The 14,458-nt window shown below is 50.2% G+C and overlaps 2 protein-coding genes across 5 annotated transcripts in view; one reads left to right on the top strand and one right to left on the bottom strand.

The window, feature by feature from the left end:
* The window catches only part of LRWD1 (leucine rich repeats and WD repeat domain containing 1), a 38,207-nt gene extending 25,470 nt beyond the window's left edge, over nt 1-12,737 (bottom strand). For 2 of the 4 annotated variants that reach the window (XM_059717034.1, XM_059717036.1), the window contains exons 1-7: nt 12,246-12,330; nt 11,385-11,532; nt 10,872-11,106; nt 8,266-8,385; nt 6,096-6,248; nt 3,990-4,133; nt 296-634 (exon numbers count right to left, since the gene is read on the bottom strand). In XM_059717034.1, coding sequence (XP_059573017.1) covers nt 296-634; nt 3,990-4,133; nt 6,096-6,248; nt 8,266-8,385; nt 10,872-11,106; nt 11,385-11,464 — 1,071 coding nt within the window. In that variant the 5' untranslated portion in view covers nt 11,465-11,532; nt 12,246-12,330. Of the gene's footprint in view, nt 1-295; nt 635-3,989; nt 4,134-6,095; nt 6,249-8,265; nt 8,386-10,871; nt 11,107-11,384; nt 11,533-11,817; nt 11,903-12,245; nt 12,331-12,718 lie in introns of those variants that run through there. The other 2 variants (XM_059717035.1, XM_014609855.3) reach the window with 2 other exon arrangements.
* On the top strand, nt 11,821-14,405 carry ALKBH4 (alkB homolog 4, lysine demethylase). Its single transcript, XM_059717037.1, has 3 exons — nt 11,821-12,402; nt 12,698-12,895; nt 13,302-14,405. Exons 1-3 carry the CDS (start codon nt 12,301-12,303, stop codon nt 13,974-13,976), a joined length of 975 nt encoding a protein of 324 aa, XP_059573020.1. The 5' UTR covers nt 11,821-12,300; the 3' UTR covers nt 13,977-14,405.
* Nucleotides 14,406-14,458: the final 53 nt, after the last annotated feature.

Here is a 14,458-nt window from a genome sequence, read left to right as displayed (position 1 = left end):
ACAGTGAGCACATGACCAAGGCACTCCAGCCACACATCTTTACAAAAACCATCTCTGTACCTCAGAGCACTGATCCACCCTCTACAACCTCCCATCTCCAGCTCTGGCCAGCCCTGATGCTTCAGAGAAAAAGGGAAATAAAAAACAGAAAACACATGGCCAAAGGCAGAGGAAAACTGAATGAGTTCTATGGCACCTAGAAAATACAGAACCCTCTTATCCACAAAGTCTAGATGTGAATCCTTATGTCCCCAAGAGGCCAAAACCCGAACCCAGAAAAGGGTAGTTAACACACCTCGCCTTCTAGGTCCTTCACTGGGGTCAAGCTAACAACCCCTTTGTCCTGCTCCTGGCTCTTTTGTTGCTCCGCCAGCTGGCTGGATCTTCTGTGGCTCTGTCCTTTGGGGAGCTGCTCTCCATTTCGCTGAGTCCCTTCAGCACCTTGGCCAGGTTTTGCCACCTTGGCCTTCTGGTTCGATGCTCTTGGTTTCTCGGGTGTTGGCTCATCCTGCAAGTGACTGGACTTCCTGGGGCTCAGCCCAATTTCCTTGGGGTTAGGCTGGGGCCGTGGCCTTTTGTTCCCAGATCCTGCCTGTGAGCGATTTCCTTTTCTCTTGCTGGGGGTTGAAATGACCTAAGAGATACATTGGTAATTCATTAGGGGTGTTTTTTCTCTTCCCCAAGATACTCATATACCTTGTAATCCAGAGAAATTCTGCAAGGATTGATTCCCTTTCCTGAAGTCAGATGCAGGATTTTCCATCAGACAGGGACTATCAAGTTCCCACAGGCCAACAGCTGAGGATGACCAATAAACACTTTGCAAAAAAGGCTCAATTTAAAATTTTTACTTTCTCTTCCCACAGGGCCATGACTGCACCCGGGGATGGATGGAACGACAGAATCAGGCTCACGGGACCCAAGGCTACTGTCTGCAGCTAAGATTAAGCCAAGGGTAGCAATGGGGCCACACTGAGGCAACCTCATACACTTTGGCCAAATGCCAAAATCGTTCATTTCATTAAAAATATCCCTTCACAAAGGGGCGTTGGGATGACCAGGATGGGACCCAGCCCTCCTTCTCAGTCTCCTGTGAAAACAGGGGAATCTATACCTGGATACTGACCCAACCTGTCCTACTGCTGGGAAAGATGCAAAGCTGGCAGCAGAGGGTAAGCCCAGCTGTTAAAACAAGATAAAAGCCAGGACTGTCCCAGAGTTAGAGAGGGGGAATACCTGGCAGCAGCCAGCGAGCACTGTGGAATTTGTAATCAAATTGATAAATAAAATGAATGAGATCCATCCTCGGGGTTATGCAGGATGCTGTGCACCTGCTGCACACTGGCCTGGAGGGCTGAGAAATCCCCTGCCCTCCCCAAGAGGTAGCCTGGTTCAGTGCCTTGGGTACTAGACTAGTCAGGAGACCCAGGTCTACTTCTAACTCTACAGTATTTCTGCACAGCTCTACCCCCCCTCTATTTCTATGCCATTTCCCTTCACAGCCTCTTTTCTCTCTGTTCAGGTTGTAAGCTCTGCAAAGCTTGGATTATTGAGTTATATGCATTCACAGTCATGGGCAGATCCAGGATTTTGAAAAGGGGGGGTGCAGATGGTGCACATCATCACATATAACAGAACACATTTTTCCCCAGGTAAGAGAAACTAGAAGCTTTACTAATATGGTAGGGGGCCAGCTTTATTTTATTCAGTTGAAAATCAAATAAAAAACAAATATAACTATTGGAATGTGCACTACTTTGCTACAGTATACATAAAGTTGGAAAAAAACCGCAACAAACTAGACAGAAATAGTCAAAAGGTATAGTATAATTAGTTCTGTAGTCATTATAGTTAAAAGTACAGCTCTTATTCAGATTAATAAAGTAAATTCTAGCCTTCCTGAGCATCTTGACAGCAGTTCCAATACTTCACTGTTAGTCATTTATTTCTATATCTGAGCTTAAGTGACTGCACCTGTGCTAAGGTTTTTAGCTACAGCCAAAAACAACCTGCAGGGCAGTGACATGAAAGACAGACACTGTCTGAAATGGCTAAGAGATAGCAACACTGCAGAAGGGATAGTTTGAATCTGAAAAATCAAGACCAGGATAGAGGGTGGTTAACACCTGTGGTATGAAGAGAGAACAACAGGATAAAGAGCCAGGAAGTCAAATGACTTTCAGCACTTCCTGAATAGAAATGCTGCTGCCCCTCCCAGGCAGCTGCTTCTAAAGTTTGGGTGCAGCAGGTATCAAAGGGGGTGAAACCGCACCATTAAACCCCTCTGGATCTGCCCCTGCTCACAGTGTTTAGCACAGTGAGGCCATGATCATAGGTGGAGGCCTCTGGGCACAACCATCCTACAAATAATTAACAGCAGCAGCATTTGTCTGGTATGGAGCCTTGCAAGGCACTTTAAGACCTTTTGAAATGAAAGGCAAGATGAGATGCTTGTGCAATGGCATGTCATCACTTCCTTGACAGGGCAGAAGAATCTGCTAAGTCTCTAATGCAAAAATAAGCTATTTGCATGCAGGTCTGTTAGATCATCCAATATCAACTTTGCAGAATTCTAGCCTGCAAGCAGCTGCTTGGAGCTAGGGGGAACAGAAAAGCAGGGGGTGCCATATGCGTGTGGAGAGCTCCCCACGGACAAGTCTGGGAGGGTGGGGAGGAAGGGGGCCAGCTGGGGGAACAGGATGGAGTCATAGGTAGCTTGACCAGGGAGCAGCAAGGGGGCTGCACTCCCAGGGAGAGCAGAATGGGGAGGGGGGGAAATGAGAGGGAACATGCTGGCTGCCTGCTGTGGGTTTGGGGCTCCCTGCCCCACTGCCCTCCCCCCAGGAGCCTACATGGGTAGGACTTGATGTAGGAGGGCAAGGAGGCACGGTGCTGTCACCAAGACCCATCCTGCTAGGTGCTCTGCCATGGCAGTGGGTGGCACAGCTCCACGCCACCACTGTCCCCGCTGCAGCCAGGTGGGCTGGGGGTGCCTCATCATGGCAGCTTGGCAGGTGAGGGGTCCCCAGCAGCAGCATTGAGCCCCTCTGCCTTCCCAAATTAGGTTCTACCCACTGGCCCGCAGGGTCCCCCAGGGGGAAGGCAGCAAGGCAGGGAGCCCCAAGCCCACAGTCCGCATCCTTCCCCGCAACCACTGGGTCCGCTCCAGCCATGCAACACGTCAGGGGAGGGAGGGGGAAGGGGACAGGCTCCATGCTCTGCTCTGGTCACAGTAGCCACTGCTTCCCACAGGTGGCAGTCTGGGCTTGGGTGCTGCTGAGGGGAGCAGGGGGCTATGGGTTGTGAGTGAGGGGTGCCATCAGGGCTGGAGAGGGTGGTGGCTGTGGACTGGGAGTAAGGGGCACTGGCAGGGCCAGTGGACTGTGGGTTGCAAGTGATGGGCACCAGCAGGGCTGGGGAAGCTGTTGCTTGCGAGTTAGGGGCAAAGGCACAGCACCAGCGTATCAGGGCTGCTCAGCACCACAAAGCAGTGGGAGGTACGGCTGCAGCTGGGCCCACATCCGTGAGTGTAAGGGGTAGGGGAAGCTCTGATTTTCTATGATAAAAAACCCAAAATCAAACCCCAAAATATAAGTATCTAGAATGGATTTTATTATAAAGATTGAGGCACTGGTAGGCTTCCAGACTGCTTTAAAATTGTAAATATATCAAGAAAACATTTGTGTTCAGCTGATACAGAGAGAGAAAGAGAGAGAGAGTGCTGTTTCATTTTACTTGTGGAAAATGCAGCTGTTGGGTTTTTTAATCAGAGAATTTTGGGGGTTTTCAGAGAAGTTGGGATTTTTAAACAGAGAAAACCAGAATCCCTGCTGATGAAGGTTAGAGATCAAGGTGATAAAGCAGAACTCAACTGGGTCTAAATCTCAGTTGGAAAATCCAAAGTTCACAGTCCCTTCTCTTACTGTGATTTGCTTTTGAAAAAAAAGAGGTGAGGCTAGAAAAACATTCCTGCCTACAAGGGCTTTTACCTGGTCCACTTCCTCCATGACCTCCCCAGAGCTTTCTGTATTCTCCTCCTCCTCCTCATCATCCATCCTTTCCTCCAGTTCAGGGTTTGTGTTCTCTTCCTGTCCCAACAAAGATACCAAGAGTTCTTCTGCTATTGTCTTCACCTAATGTTGCAAGTAAAAAGACAGTGGTTAATGTTCAAACTTTAATGAAGAACAAAAGCTGCAACATCTGGAATGAATCAAATGTGCAATTAAAAGATGTGTATGTGTGTTTGTGCATGCAATGCACACTCTTCTATATGGAATTTATAGGTAAAGTTCTATTTGAACTTTATAGGTGATGGAAGGGCCCTGGGCTGTCATCCAGGAGACCAAACCTCACAGAACTGATGTAACAAGGGAAGCAGCATAGTAGCACCAACCCTTACCAACATGCCTTACTCCCAACCTGGAGGGAACATTTCTTAGGGGCTGGAGGTTCAGCCTCATTCAGCCTACAGCATTCCAGCTGAGACTGCCAGCATCCAGTGTCAGTTGCAACAGTTTTAAGACAGATTATTTTAGAGTAGGAAGAAGGAACAGGTGCCTATGATAGGGTGGACTCTGGAGGGACAGACATAGTGACAACTGAAACTAGGTATTTTCCAGAGACCATCACCCCTATTGACATATACGGAGTGGGGCACCCAGACACCGTGAATGATGCATAACAGACCTGAGTTTGGAGATCTACCCAAACAAAGCATGTAGAAGCAAAAGAAATTTCAGTGAATCCTCTGTATTGGCACAACTCTATGGTGAAATACCAGCCTGTTGGGACTGGGAGCTTAACCTCCATGAGTGACTTCTACCAATGGGTTCTTTGTTTTACTGCTTTTGTCTGAGCCATATGGACCACCTCACTGTCACTGATACCAATGGGATGACCTGTGAAAGCAATGCAACTACAGTAAAGCTAGATGAAGAAGACACAAAGCCTGCAGCATACACATCACAGAACTGGAGGGAAGTCTTCTCTTCAGATAGGGAAGGTTTATCTGCCATTAGCTTTAATGGGAGCTATGTAAAATGAGCACAAAAATACCCTACAGAGAAGCTGCTACAGCATAACCTCATAAATCTGGCATGCTTGGGACTAAGCACCTGCGAAAAATTTGAAAATTCTGGTTTTTTTTAAACCGGAGTGGCGGCTGGTGCCAGAGCAGCGGCCACACGCGGAGCAGGGTGGTGGATGGTGGCAGCAGACGCCACATGCAAGCTTCTCTCTCTGCATCCAGGGGGCTGGGGGGAGCAGCAGCCAATCCTGGAGCAGCGGAACGAGGTGGTGGATGGAGGTGGTAGCCACTGCATGCAAGCTTCCCCCTTTGCATGCAGGTGAGCAGAGAGGGAAGCTTAAAAATTGCCAGATTTTCTAAAATCCTAGATTTTTGATATCCAGATTCATGAGGTTATACTGTATTAAAATTATTTGCTGTTTGCAAATCATGTGTTTATAAAATTTCTAGCACTTAATTATCATTATCAGGGGGACCTGGTGACCGTCTATAAACTCACTAGGGGGGACCAGAAGGGTTTGGGGGAGACCTTGTTTCCCCAAGTGTCCCCTGGGATAACAAGGAATAACGGCCACAAGTTGTTGGAGAGTAGGTTTAGATTAGACTTCCGTAAGAACTACTTCACAGTTAGGGCGGCTAGGACCTGGAACCAACTTCCAAGGGAAGTGGTGCTGGCTCCTATCGTGGGGGTCTTTAAGAAGCGGCTTGATGCCTACATGGCTGGGGTCACTTGAGCCCAGTTTTGTTCCTGCCCAGGCAGGGGGTCAGACCTGAAGATCTGCAAGGTCCCTTCCGACCCTACTTCTATGATTTTATGATCATAAATGTCTTAATTACTTAGGAGCAGAAAATACATTTTTCATGGCAATCGCTGCATCGGGGATGGGTTCTTATTTCTGGTACCTGTGTAATATCTACAATTAATTAGCAGAGAGCCTCAGAAAGGCTGATTGACAAGAGCCTCTGAACATGAATCTGCAGAGCATTTTGCCATGTGTATGAACCATCACTGAGGGATCCTTCTTCATGTGCCTCAGATGAAGGTCAGAAAGGCAAGTGAGTAACTTACCCGCCATCGGGTAAATTCTCGGAGTGAGCTAGGTCCAACTATGACGTGGGTTTGGACAGATTTCAAGAACTTCTTCCTGATGGCTTTTACATCCTCAGCTGTACAATCCTTGGGCAGTTGGTCTCGGAAGTTTTTCTCCCAGTAAGTAGTGACCTAGGCAAAGAGACTTGGTTTACTCACCAAAACGCCACAGAAACCAAGACAGAAAAGCACAAGGTCCCCTGAGAAAAGAAATGACCAAGACAAGCCTTAAGTCCAGCTGCTTCAGGAGTGACGTTGCCTGCATATATCTGATAGGAAGTTCATTTAATAAAATGATTCAGAGCCTACATGGAGTGGGAGTATCATAGGCCAATCCATTTTGTGTTTTCCCCTTCCTTTTAGTTTACAGGTTATGTGGCACTAGGAACAGCCATGCTGTAAGCATGTACAAAAAACGTTAACTCACAAAGGATGCAAACTGCTTTACAAAATATAAGTCCAATCCTGGAAACACACTGGTAATTTTACTTTCACAAGCAGTTCCGGTGAGTAAAATTAGGAAGTGCAGCATTTGAGCCCTGTATGTATTATATAGTTTATACACAGACACAGAGAGATCACGTCACTCAATGCAACTGCATCTCATGTAAGATGGCAACAGCCAGATCCACAACACCACCACAGAGAAGCACGGGAAGAAGTGTTCTGACCACAGACACCAGGAAAAAACTGAAAAGTGTGGCAGAATGCTCAAGATCTCTCCAGAGCAGAGAGCACCCTCATCCCAGTAATCCACAGACACTCAGCTGCCTGCAAGGATGAGGGGCTGAGTAGATCTCACCAGGATCTGAGTTTGTGGTACCAGGAATCCCAGGTATTACAAACCTGGGGCTGAGAGCACTAGGCCATCCCAGTCCTCTGAAGTTATGAATCGATGCACCACAGCTATTTTAGATGGTTCTGACCAGTGGCAACTGATCTTATTATAAATGGTAAAACTAGCGCTGCAAAATATACAATTATTTTTAGTTACAGAATTTTACTCACACACATGATCATAACATGCTTTTAGGGGAGAATCAGAAGCTAAATGAAGGTGAAATGGCAAGATTCAAGAGAAGGGCATTCCAAACGAAGGGCCATAAGAAGTGCAAGAGCAAGGTCTTGTTTCATGTGCCAACTGAAGACAGTGAGACCATTAAATTGCACTCCTTGTTTCTAGGACAAAACTGTGGTATAAATTAGAAGAACTATGGGCTGCAGAGCCCTGGAGAGCTGTTATGTCAATCTCAGGGACTTCTCTATCTTACCTAAATTATCACAACCCAGAAAGGCTGGAATCCCCTGAGAGAGACCTTCTCAGTCAGAGCCCCTGTTGAAAGGGGGGAGATGGTCTAGAATACAGCTGTCACATGAAACCCTCTGCCCCAAAAGAATTCCTAGTTGAAAGATCTGCCAGCTCTGAGGTCCCTGTTCATCAAGGGAGCCAGCACATTAATCACCCACCAGAGATCCTGCAAATCAAGACCTGTGCTTCATTGTGCTGAACATGCAGATTTAAACAGGAGGAAGTGGATAGTTAAAAGAGAATAGAGGGAGCATAAGAGGGCTACTGGAAGCCTGGCCAGGGATTAGGAATTATTTACAGAGACTAACTAGAAGGCAGTGAAGGTGACTGAGGCATTTAAATCTCAGGGTACAATTAGGAAGTGCAGCATTTGGGTCCCCATATGTATTATATAGTTTGAACACAGACACAGAGAGCTCACATCACTCAGTGCAACTGCATCTCATGTAAGGCGGCAGCAGCCAGATCCACAACCCCACCACAGAGAAGCATGGGAAGAAGTGTTTTGACCACAGACATCAGGAACAAACTTAAAAGTGTGGCAAGATGTTCAAGATCTCTCCAGAGCAGAGGGCACCCTCATCCCAATAATCCACAGACACTCAGCTTTTGAGCCCCATATGTATTATATAGTTTACACACAGTGCGAACTACAGGTAATATAGACAGTGCACAGTGCCTGGACCCAAAGAGGACCTTGTGCTAGTAGTATTTAAATCCACTTGTTGCCACCAGTTCCAATGGCGGAAAGGACAGGGCTTGAAGGGTTAATCAAGTTTAATATCAAGTTTAATCTACTATTTGGTCATGCACAGGGGGCAGAAATATTATACGTCCTACCTTACTGGTGAGTTTTTGACTGTTGATCTGTCTCACGTGATCAGCTAATTTGGTCACATCCTTGCCATTGAGTAAACGAAGGTTTTGTAAAAGAAATATGACCTTATGGTCATCGTTGCGCTGGAGAGAAAAAATATTTAAGTTACAGACACCCACGCACATGCATTCACTGACATACACAGACAATGCTTTTCCATTACCAAGCAAGCAGGGAGAGCAAAACATATTTACACTGGAAAGAACGTGGCATAAAATCAATCAAACACCTTGCAGAATTTCCAAAGCACCTGGACTCAGCTACAAATCCAAGAAGCCTTTTGCTGGCTGCCAGTCCTGCAAACTCAATGGCCACATCCAGACGAGAGCAGCCATGCAGTGTGGCATCGCAGACATGTCTGTGGTGCCACATACCACACACTCAGCTGTTCTCCGTGCTGCAAGGGAGCAGTGCAGGGGGTGGCATTTTTTGACCCCTGGATATTCAGGGGTCAATCCCTCCCCACCCCCACCACACACACACACACACAAAAAAGTAGAGAGGCGCACGTGGGGGCAGCACGCACTACTCAAAATTGAAGTCTGGCTGGCCAGAGCCACACTCCAGCTGCCAGACAGGCTTCATGTGATAGGATCAGTGCTGCTGCAGCCCCAGGAGGCCCCTAGGTAAGGCTGCTGGAGCCAGCCCTGCCTGGACGCGGGAGCTGAGGCTGATGTCATCTTCCTGGACTTTAGGAAGGCCTTCGACACAGTTTCACACCCTATCCTCACTGGGAAGCTAGCAGACTGCAGAGTGGATGCCTACAGAGTCAGGTGGGTGGCCAACTGGCTTAGGGACCGCACCCAGAGAGTGCTGGTGGATGGTTCCTTCTCAGCCTGGAGGGAGGTGGGCAGTGGGGTCCCGCAGGGTTTGGTCCTCGGACTGGTATTATTTAATATCTTCATCAGCAATTTGGACAAGGACGTGGAGAGCACCCTCTCCAAATTTGCTGAAGATATCAAGTTATGGGGCAAAGTTGGTACACCGGAGGGCAGGGAGCAGATTCAGGCCGTCCTGGACACGTTGGATCAATGGGCAGAGAGAAATAAGATGCAATTTAATAAAGATAAATGTAAGGTACTCCATCTGAGAAGGAGGAACCCCCAGCACACCTATAGGTTGGGGAGTGTCTTTCTCAGCAGCTCGGAGGCAGAGAGGGACCTTGGAGTCATAACTGACTTCAAGATGAAGATGAGCCGGCAGTATAATGAGGCCATCAACAAGGCCAATCACACCTTGTCGTGCATTAGCAGGTGCATGACTAATAGATCAAAGGAGGTGATGCTCCTCCTCTACGCGGCACTGGTCAGGCCGCAGTTGGAGTACTGTGTCCAGTTTTGGGTGCTGCACTTCAAGAGAGATGCAGCGGATCTGGAGAGGGTCCAGAGGAGGGCCACTCGTGTGATTAGTGGCCTTCGGGAAAGACCCTACAGGGAGAGGCTGAGAGAGCTGAATCTCTTCAGCCTTCACAAGAGACGGCTGAGGGGAGATCTTGTGGCCGCCTATAAATTTATTAGGGGAGGTCAATGGGGAATAGGTGATGCGCTATTTACTAGGGCGCCCCAGGGAGTGACTAGGAATAACGGGAGTAAACTAGCTGAGAGTGGATTTAGATTAGATATTAGGAAGAAATTTTTCACAGGAAGGGTGGCCAGGATCTGGAATGTGCTTCCAAGAGAGGTGGTGCTATCACCTAACTTGGAAGTCTTCAAGAAGAGGCTAGATAGTCACCTGGCTGGGGTCATCTGGCCTCAGTCCTCTTTCCTGCCAGGGGCAGGAGGTCGGACATAATGATCCATTGTGGTCCCTTCTGACTCTACAATCTATGAATCCACCCAGGGTAGCCTGCCACATGCCAGAGGGCATGTAGCACAGGCATTGCCCAGGGACAACTTGTGGCAGTACAAGGTGTGCCGCTGCTAGTTTTCTGCAGGCAACCAAACATCCACACTCGTGTGGATGCAGTCAACCTGGGGGCTGAAAGCCAAGCGGGGACCTTTCCTGATCTTACATCTCCAGAGGTACACTCTGCAGGGGGACTGGAGAGCTGAAATTACATCTGCAATTAGAGCTTAGTTAACTGTGCTGCTAATGATCCACCTTGTTCTCCCACAGCTGTGGAAAGCCTACAGTGGAGTGTGCAGTAGCTCAGGGGTTTTTTGGTCCCCAAGGCTAGTAGCTATGACTGCCTGTGCACTGGGATCTGTAAAGTAAGAGAACATTTTTACAGGATCCATTTAACACTGTAAGCTGTTCATCTTTCACATATCATACAGTCTTCTGACTCAGCAAGCATCCCATCATGGGAAGCTTCCTGCTCCTGGCTTAAAAAACAGAGCACAGGTTTGAGAGTCAGGGGATCTGGTGCCTATCCTTGACTCTGCCACTGGTCTGCTGAGTGACTTTGGGCAAATCACCTCACTTTTGTACCTCGATTTCCCTTCTGTAGAACAGGAATAATGACAAAGGGCTTTGCAATTTCTTCAAGGAAAGCCATTATAAGAGACAGTTGCACTTATTACTGACTTCCCATTTACTATGCTGCAATGAAGGGAACCGTCTCACTCACTGTCAAGTCCGTGTTGTTCTCATAGCTTAGCTCCTCCAGCTTTGGGAACTGCTTCAGGGTGGTCACATCATCCAGTTGATTATTACTGCAGTTGAGCACACGCAGCTCGGGCAGAGTGAGGCTGTTTGGAAACTTGACCAGTTCGTTATCAGAAATATCGAGCTTTTGCAGGTGTCGCAGCCGGGAGAAGAGCCGTGGGTCCAAGTCTCCAGTCTTTAATTGCAGCTTGGATAGGCTGGAAACAAACCAGAACACCTGCTACCTCGAAGTCATGCAAAGCTAAGGGTAAAACCTCATTTTTAAGGGATATAAGGTTTCACGTTGCTGCAAGTCTTCTTCCCCCGGGGCAAAGCTAACTGAGCAAAACAGTTACCCCCACCCTGCTATTCTGTTTTCCACACAGCACAACATATTTCCATTTTCCCTTCAATTTCATGACAAATAATTTAAGAAAAAAAGGGGTAGGCCAAATAGCATCCAACCAGGATTTCACTCCAGTCTGTTTCTACTTACTTCAGGGTCTCAATCTTTCGAAGCCTGGTAGACCTGGGAACCGCTCTTTCCAAAAGCAGCTCTGTAGTGATTTTTGACATTTTTAAATTTCCGCCCCTTTCCCGGCAACGCGAAGCTGCTGGTAGCCGAAAATCCTCGTGGCGCCTTCCTGGGAAAGGCCCGGGCGTTGGGCAGAACCCAAAAGAAACCAAAGGGCAAAGAAAGAAAGGAGAAACCCAGTTATAGCGAAGCCGTTCCTTTATTTTTGCGACGCGGGGTGACAATCGCTAGCCCCGCTCTGCAAAGGCGGCGTTAGCAAAATGTACCGAGCCGGTCCCACACTGCCGCGAAGGGCCCGGCCCTGCCCAGCCAGGGGCAGAGACATCCACAGCTGCCCCGGGGCCGCCCTCGTCTGCCCCCAGCACTGCTCCCCCCACAGGAAACGAGGCCAAACCTCCCAAAGCGCCTTCCAGCGCGGGCTGCCGGGCCTGGCGCCGACACGGGGCCGCCCGCGGGGCAGCTGGGGCCGCCGCTGTCAGGCGCTGCGGGGCCCCCGGACGGGCCTGGCCGCCTGGTCCCGGCCCGCCCGCCGCCCCGGGCGGGACCGCTCGGGGCCGCGCTGCCGGGGGCGGGGCCCGGCTCGGGGGCAGGCGCGGCGCGGCGCGGCCTCAGCTCGCCGGTCGCCGTGTCCCGGACCGGACTCGAGCGGGGCCTGCGGCGGAGGGCGGCGCGGCGGAAGGCGGCACTACAACTCCCAGAAGCCCCCGCGGCCCAGGCGGGCCCTGCAGCGCGGCCGCCCGCCCCGGGGCCTGCTGGGACAGCGAGTCCCCGGCAGGGCCGAGCGGGGCCTACCGCGTCCCCGGCCCGCCCGCGGCGCCTCACCTGCAGCGGGGCCGGCGCTGCCCCCTGCCCTGCCCGGTCCGCGGGGTCGGTCGGGATGGAGGCGGCGGGCGGCAGAGCGGGGCGCGGCTGCGGCTGCCAGGGGATCCGCTCCTGCCTGCTCTGCGAGGGGCCCGCGCCGCCCGCTCCGCCCCCGCAGGTACCGGGGAGGGGCCGGGGGCGATGCCGCCCGCCCGGGGCAGCCCAACCCGGCCCCTCGCAGCGCCGCGGGGGGGCTGCGGCCGGGCCTTGGCACCTGGCGGGCGGCGTTGGGGGGAGGCCGCGCCCGGCCCGGCGCCTCCCTCGGGCGCCGCCGGCTTTGTCCGCGGCACGTGCCCGGGGGAAGCGGCTGCTGGTCCCGAGGGAGCCCCGCCGCCCCGGGCTAGGCCGCACGACCCGGGCGTCTCCCCCTCCCCCGACAGGCCTCACGTGCCCGCCTCTTCTCCTTGCTGCAGGACGGGCAGACCTTCACCTACCGCCCCGCCCGCGGGTTGGCTGTGGGAGACCCGCGCTCCGCCGCCGCCGGCTGGGCCTTTCCCTTCCCGGGCGTGCTCCTGGTGGAGGATTTCCTCAGCCGCGCCGAGGAGGCCGAGCTGGTTCGGGCGATGGACCAGGATCCCTGGAAGCCGTCCCAGTCTGGCCGCAGGAAGCAGGTGCTTTGGGGAAAGCCGGCTCTTTCTACCGCCTGGTCTCCTTTGGGGAAGGAGAGGTGCTCACCCTCATGCGCTTCTGCTCACGTTTCCATTGCCCGCTGCCTAAAGGAGATCCTAGAACCTGCTCCGTCTCCCCCCGACCCACATCGGGCGTTAGCCGTATCCAGCCAGGCTCATTGTTCCGGGGCTGGACGCTGCGTCTCGCCCCGCGCGTGTGGTTGAAGTGTTATTCCCCACTTGACACGTGAAAGAACCAAATGGTGGGGAATGAATACTACTTTCATCGAATCGTGTTATTCTGACTTGTCCTAGCAAGGCAGGGGCTGCTCCCAGGAATCCCGACTTCCCCAAGGATAGGAACAACTTTGCTTTTTACTTATCGGGACCTGTTTTTCCTTTTCACCAGGACTACGGACCCAAAGTGAACTTCAAGAAGCAGAAGCTGAGGGCGGGCTGTTTCATCGGCTTGCCCAGCTTCAGCCAGGATATTGTGAAGAGGATGAAGGCTCATCCTATACTAGAAGGTTTCTTACCTGTTGAGCAGTGTAACCTGGATTATCTTCCTGAAAGAGGGTCTGCCATTGACCCACACTTTGATGACTGGTGGCTTTGGGGAGAGCGACTGGTTAGCTTAAACTTACTCTCAAAAACCGTGCTATCCATGTCCTGCGATTCAGAGAACAGCATCCAGTTATTTGCTACTCCCCATCAAGAAAGTGAGAAATCAGATCAAACTGGATCACCTCAAACTTCTCAGAACTGTAAAAACAATAACTTTATTCCCACGTCAGCTTGTGAAAATTCAGATAACTGGGACCTTGACCATTCAACTCCCACAAGGCTTGTTCCTTGTAAAGAGGTGACTGTTGCTGTTCACTTACCTAGACGCTCCCTGGTTGTGCTGTATGGCGCTGCACGGTACAAGTGGAAACATGCAATTCACCGCAAGCATATTGAGCATCGTCGGGTCTGCATCACCTTTAGGGAGCTGTCTACAGAGTTCGGTTTGGGAGGAAAGCATGAAAAACTGGGTAAAGAACTGCTGGACATAGCTCTTTCATTTCAGGGAAAACCAGTATGACCAAGAAAAAGGCTGGAGTGATACTTGGTTTGGATATTCAGAAATCAATATTCAGAATTTTTATGATTAATTTTATTTGGAGCGGAAGGCGTATATGAATATTGGGTCAAATGGAAACGTTAACAAAAGCAGTGACGAGAGGGGCTCTCGTTATACTAAATAACCTTTCCCTGGTAAGAACCCAGCCATTACTGTTAGCTCTTGGATGAACATCAGGAAATGGCTATTGCATGTTTTGTCTATAATGTGATGAAATGCAGAAAGAAAGAAAAAAGTATACTGCAAACATTTAAAATATGCCCTTAACTCTGGAAGGAAGCTAGGGATCTTCAAATGATTTACAGTTTGAGACTGTTTCTATAATTAGTCTCAATATTTTTTGTAAGGCAATTCAAAACCTCCAAATAAACACATAGCTTCAAGCAGAAAGACTGCCTGGTCTTTAAGCTTTTGGGATCATGTTACACACTTTTTTTTCCCCC

This window comes from Alligator mississippiensis, chromosome 14 (genome assembly GCF_030867095.1).
Source record: "Alligator mississippiensis isolate rAllMis1 chromosome 14, rAllMis1, whole genome shotgun sequence".
In the NCBI taxonomy this organism is placed as follows: Eukaryota; Metazoa; Chordata; order Crocodylia; family Alligatoridae; genus Alligator; species Alligator mississippiensis.
Note: the sequence above shows the minus strand (reverse complement) of the source record. Positions and strands in the feature narration are given on the sequence as shown.

What these genes read in the sequence shown, in the direction of transcription:
- ALKBH4 (XM_059717037.1), top strand. Translation starts at nt 12,301, where the DNA reads ATGGAGGCGGCGGGCGGCAGAGCGGGGCGCGGCTGCGGCTGCCAGGGG. An exon ending in CGCCCGCTCCGCCCCCGCAG is followed by an intron (nt 12,403 to 12,697) that starts GTACCGGGGAGG and finishes TCCTTGCTGCAG; the next exon opens with GACGGGCAGACCTTCACCTA. An exon ending in AGTCTGGCCGCAGGAAGCAG is followed by an intron (nt 12,896 to 13,301) that starts GTGCTTTGGGGA and finishes CCTTTTCACCAG; the next exon opens with GACTACGGACCCAAAGTGAA.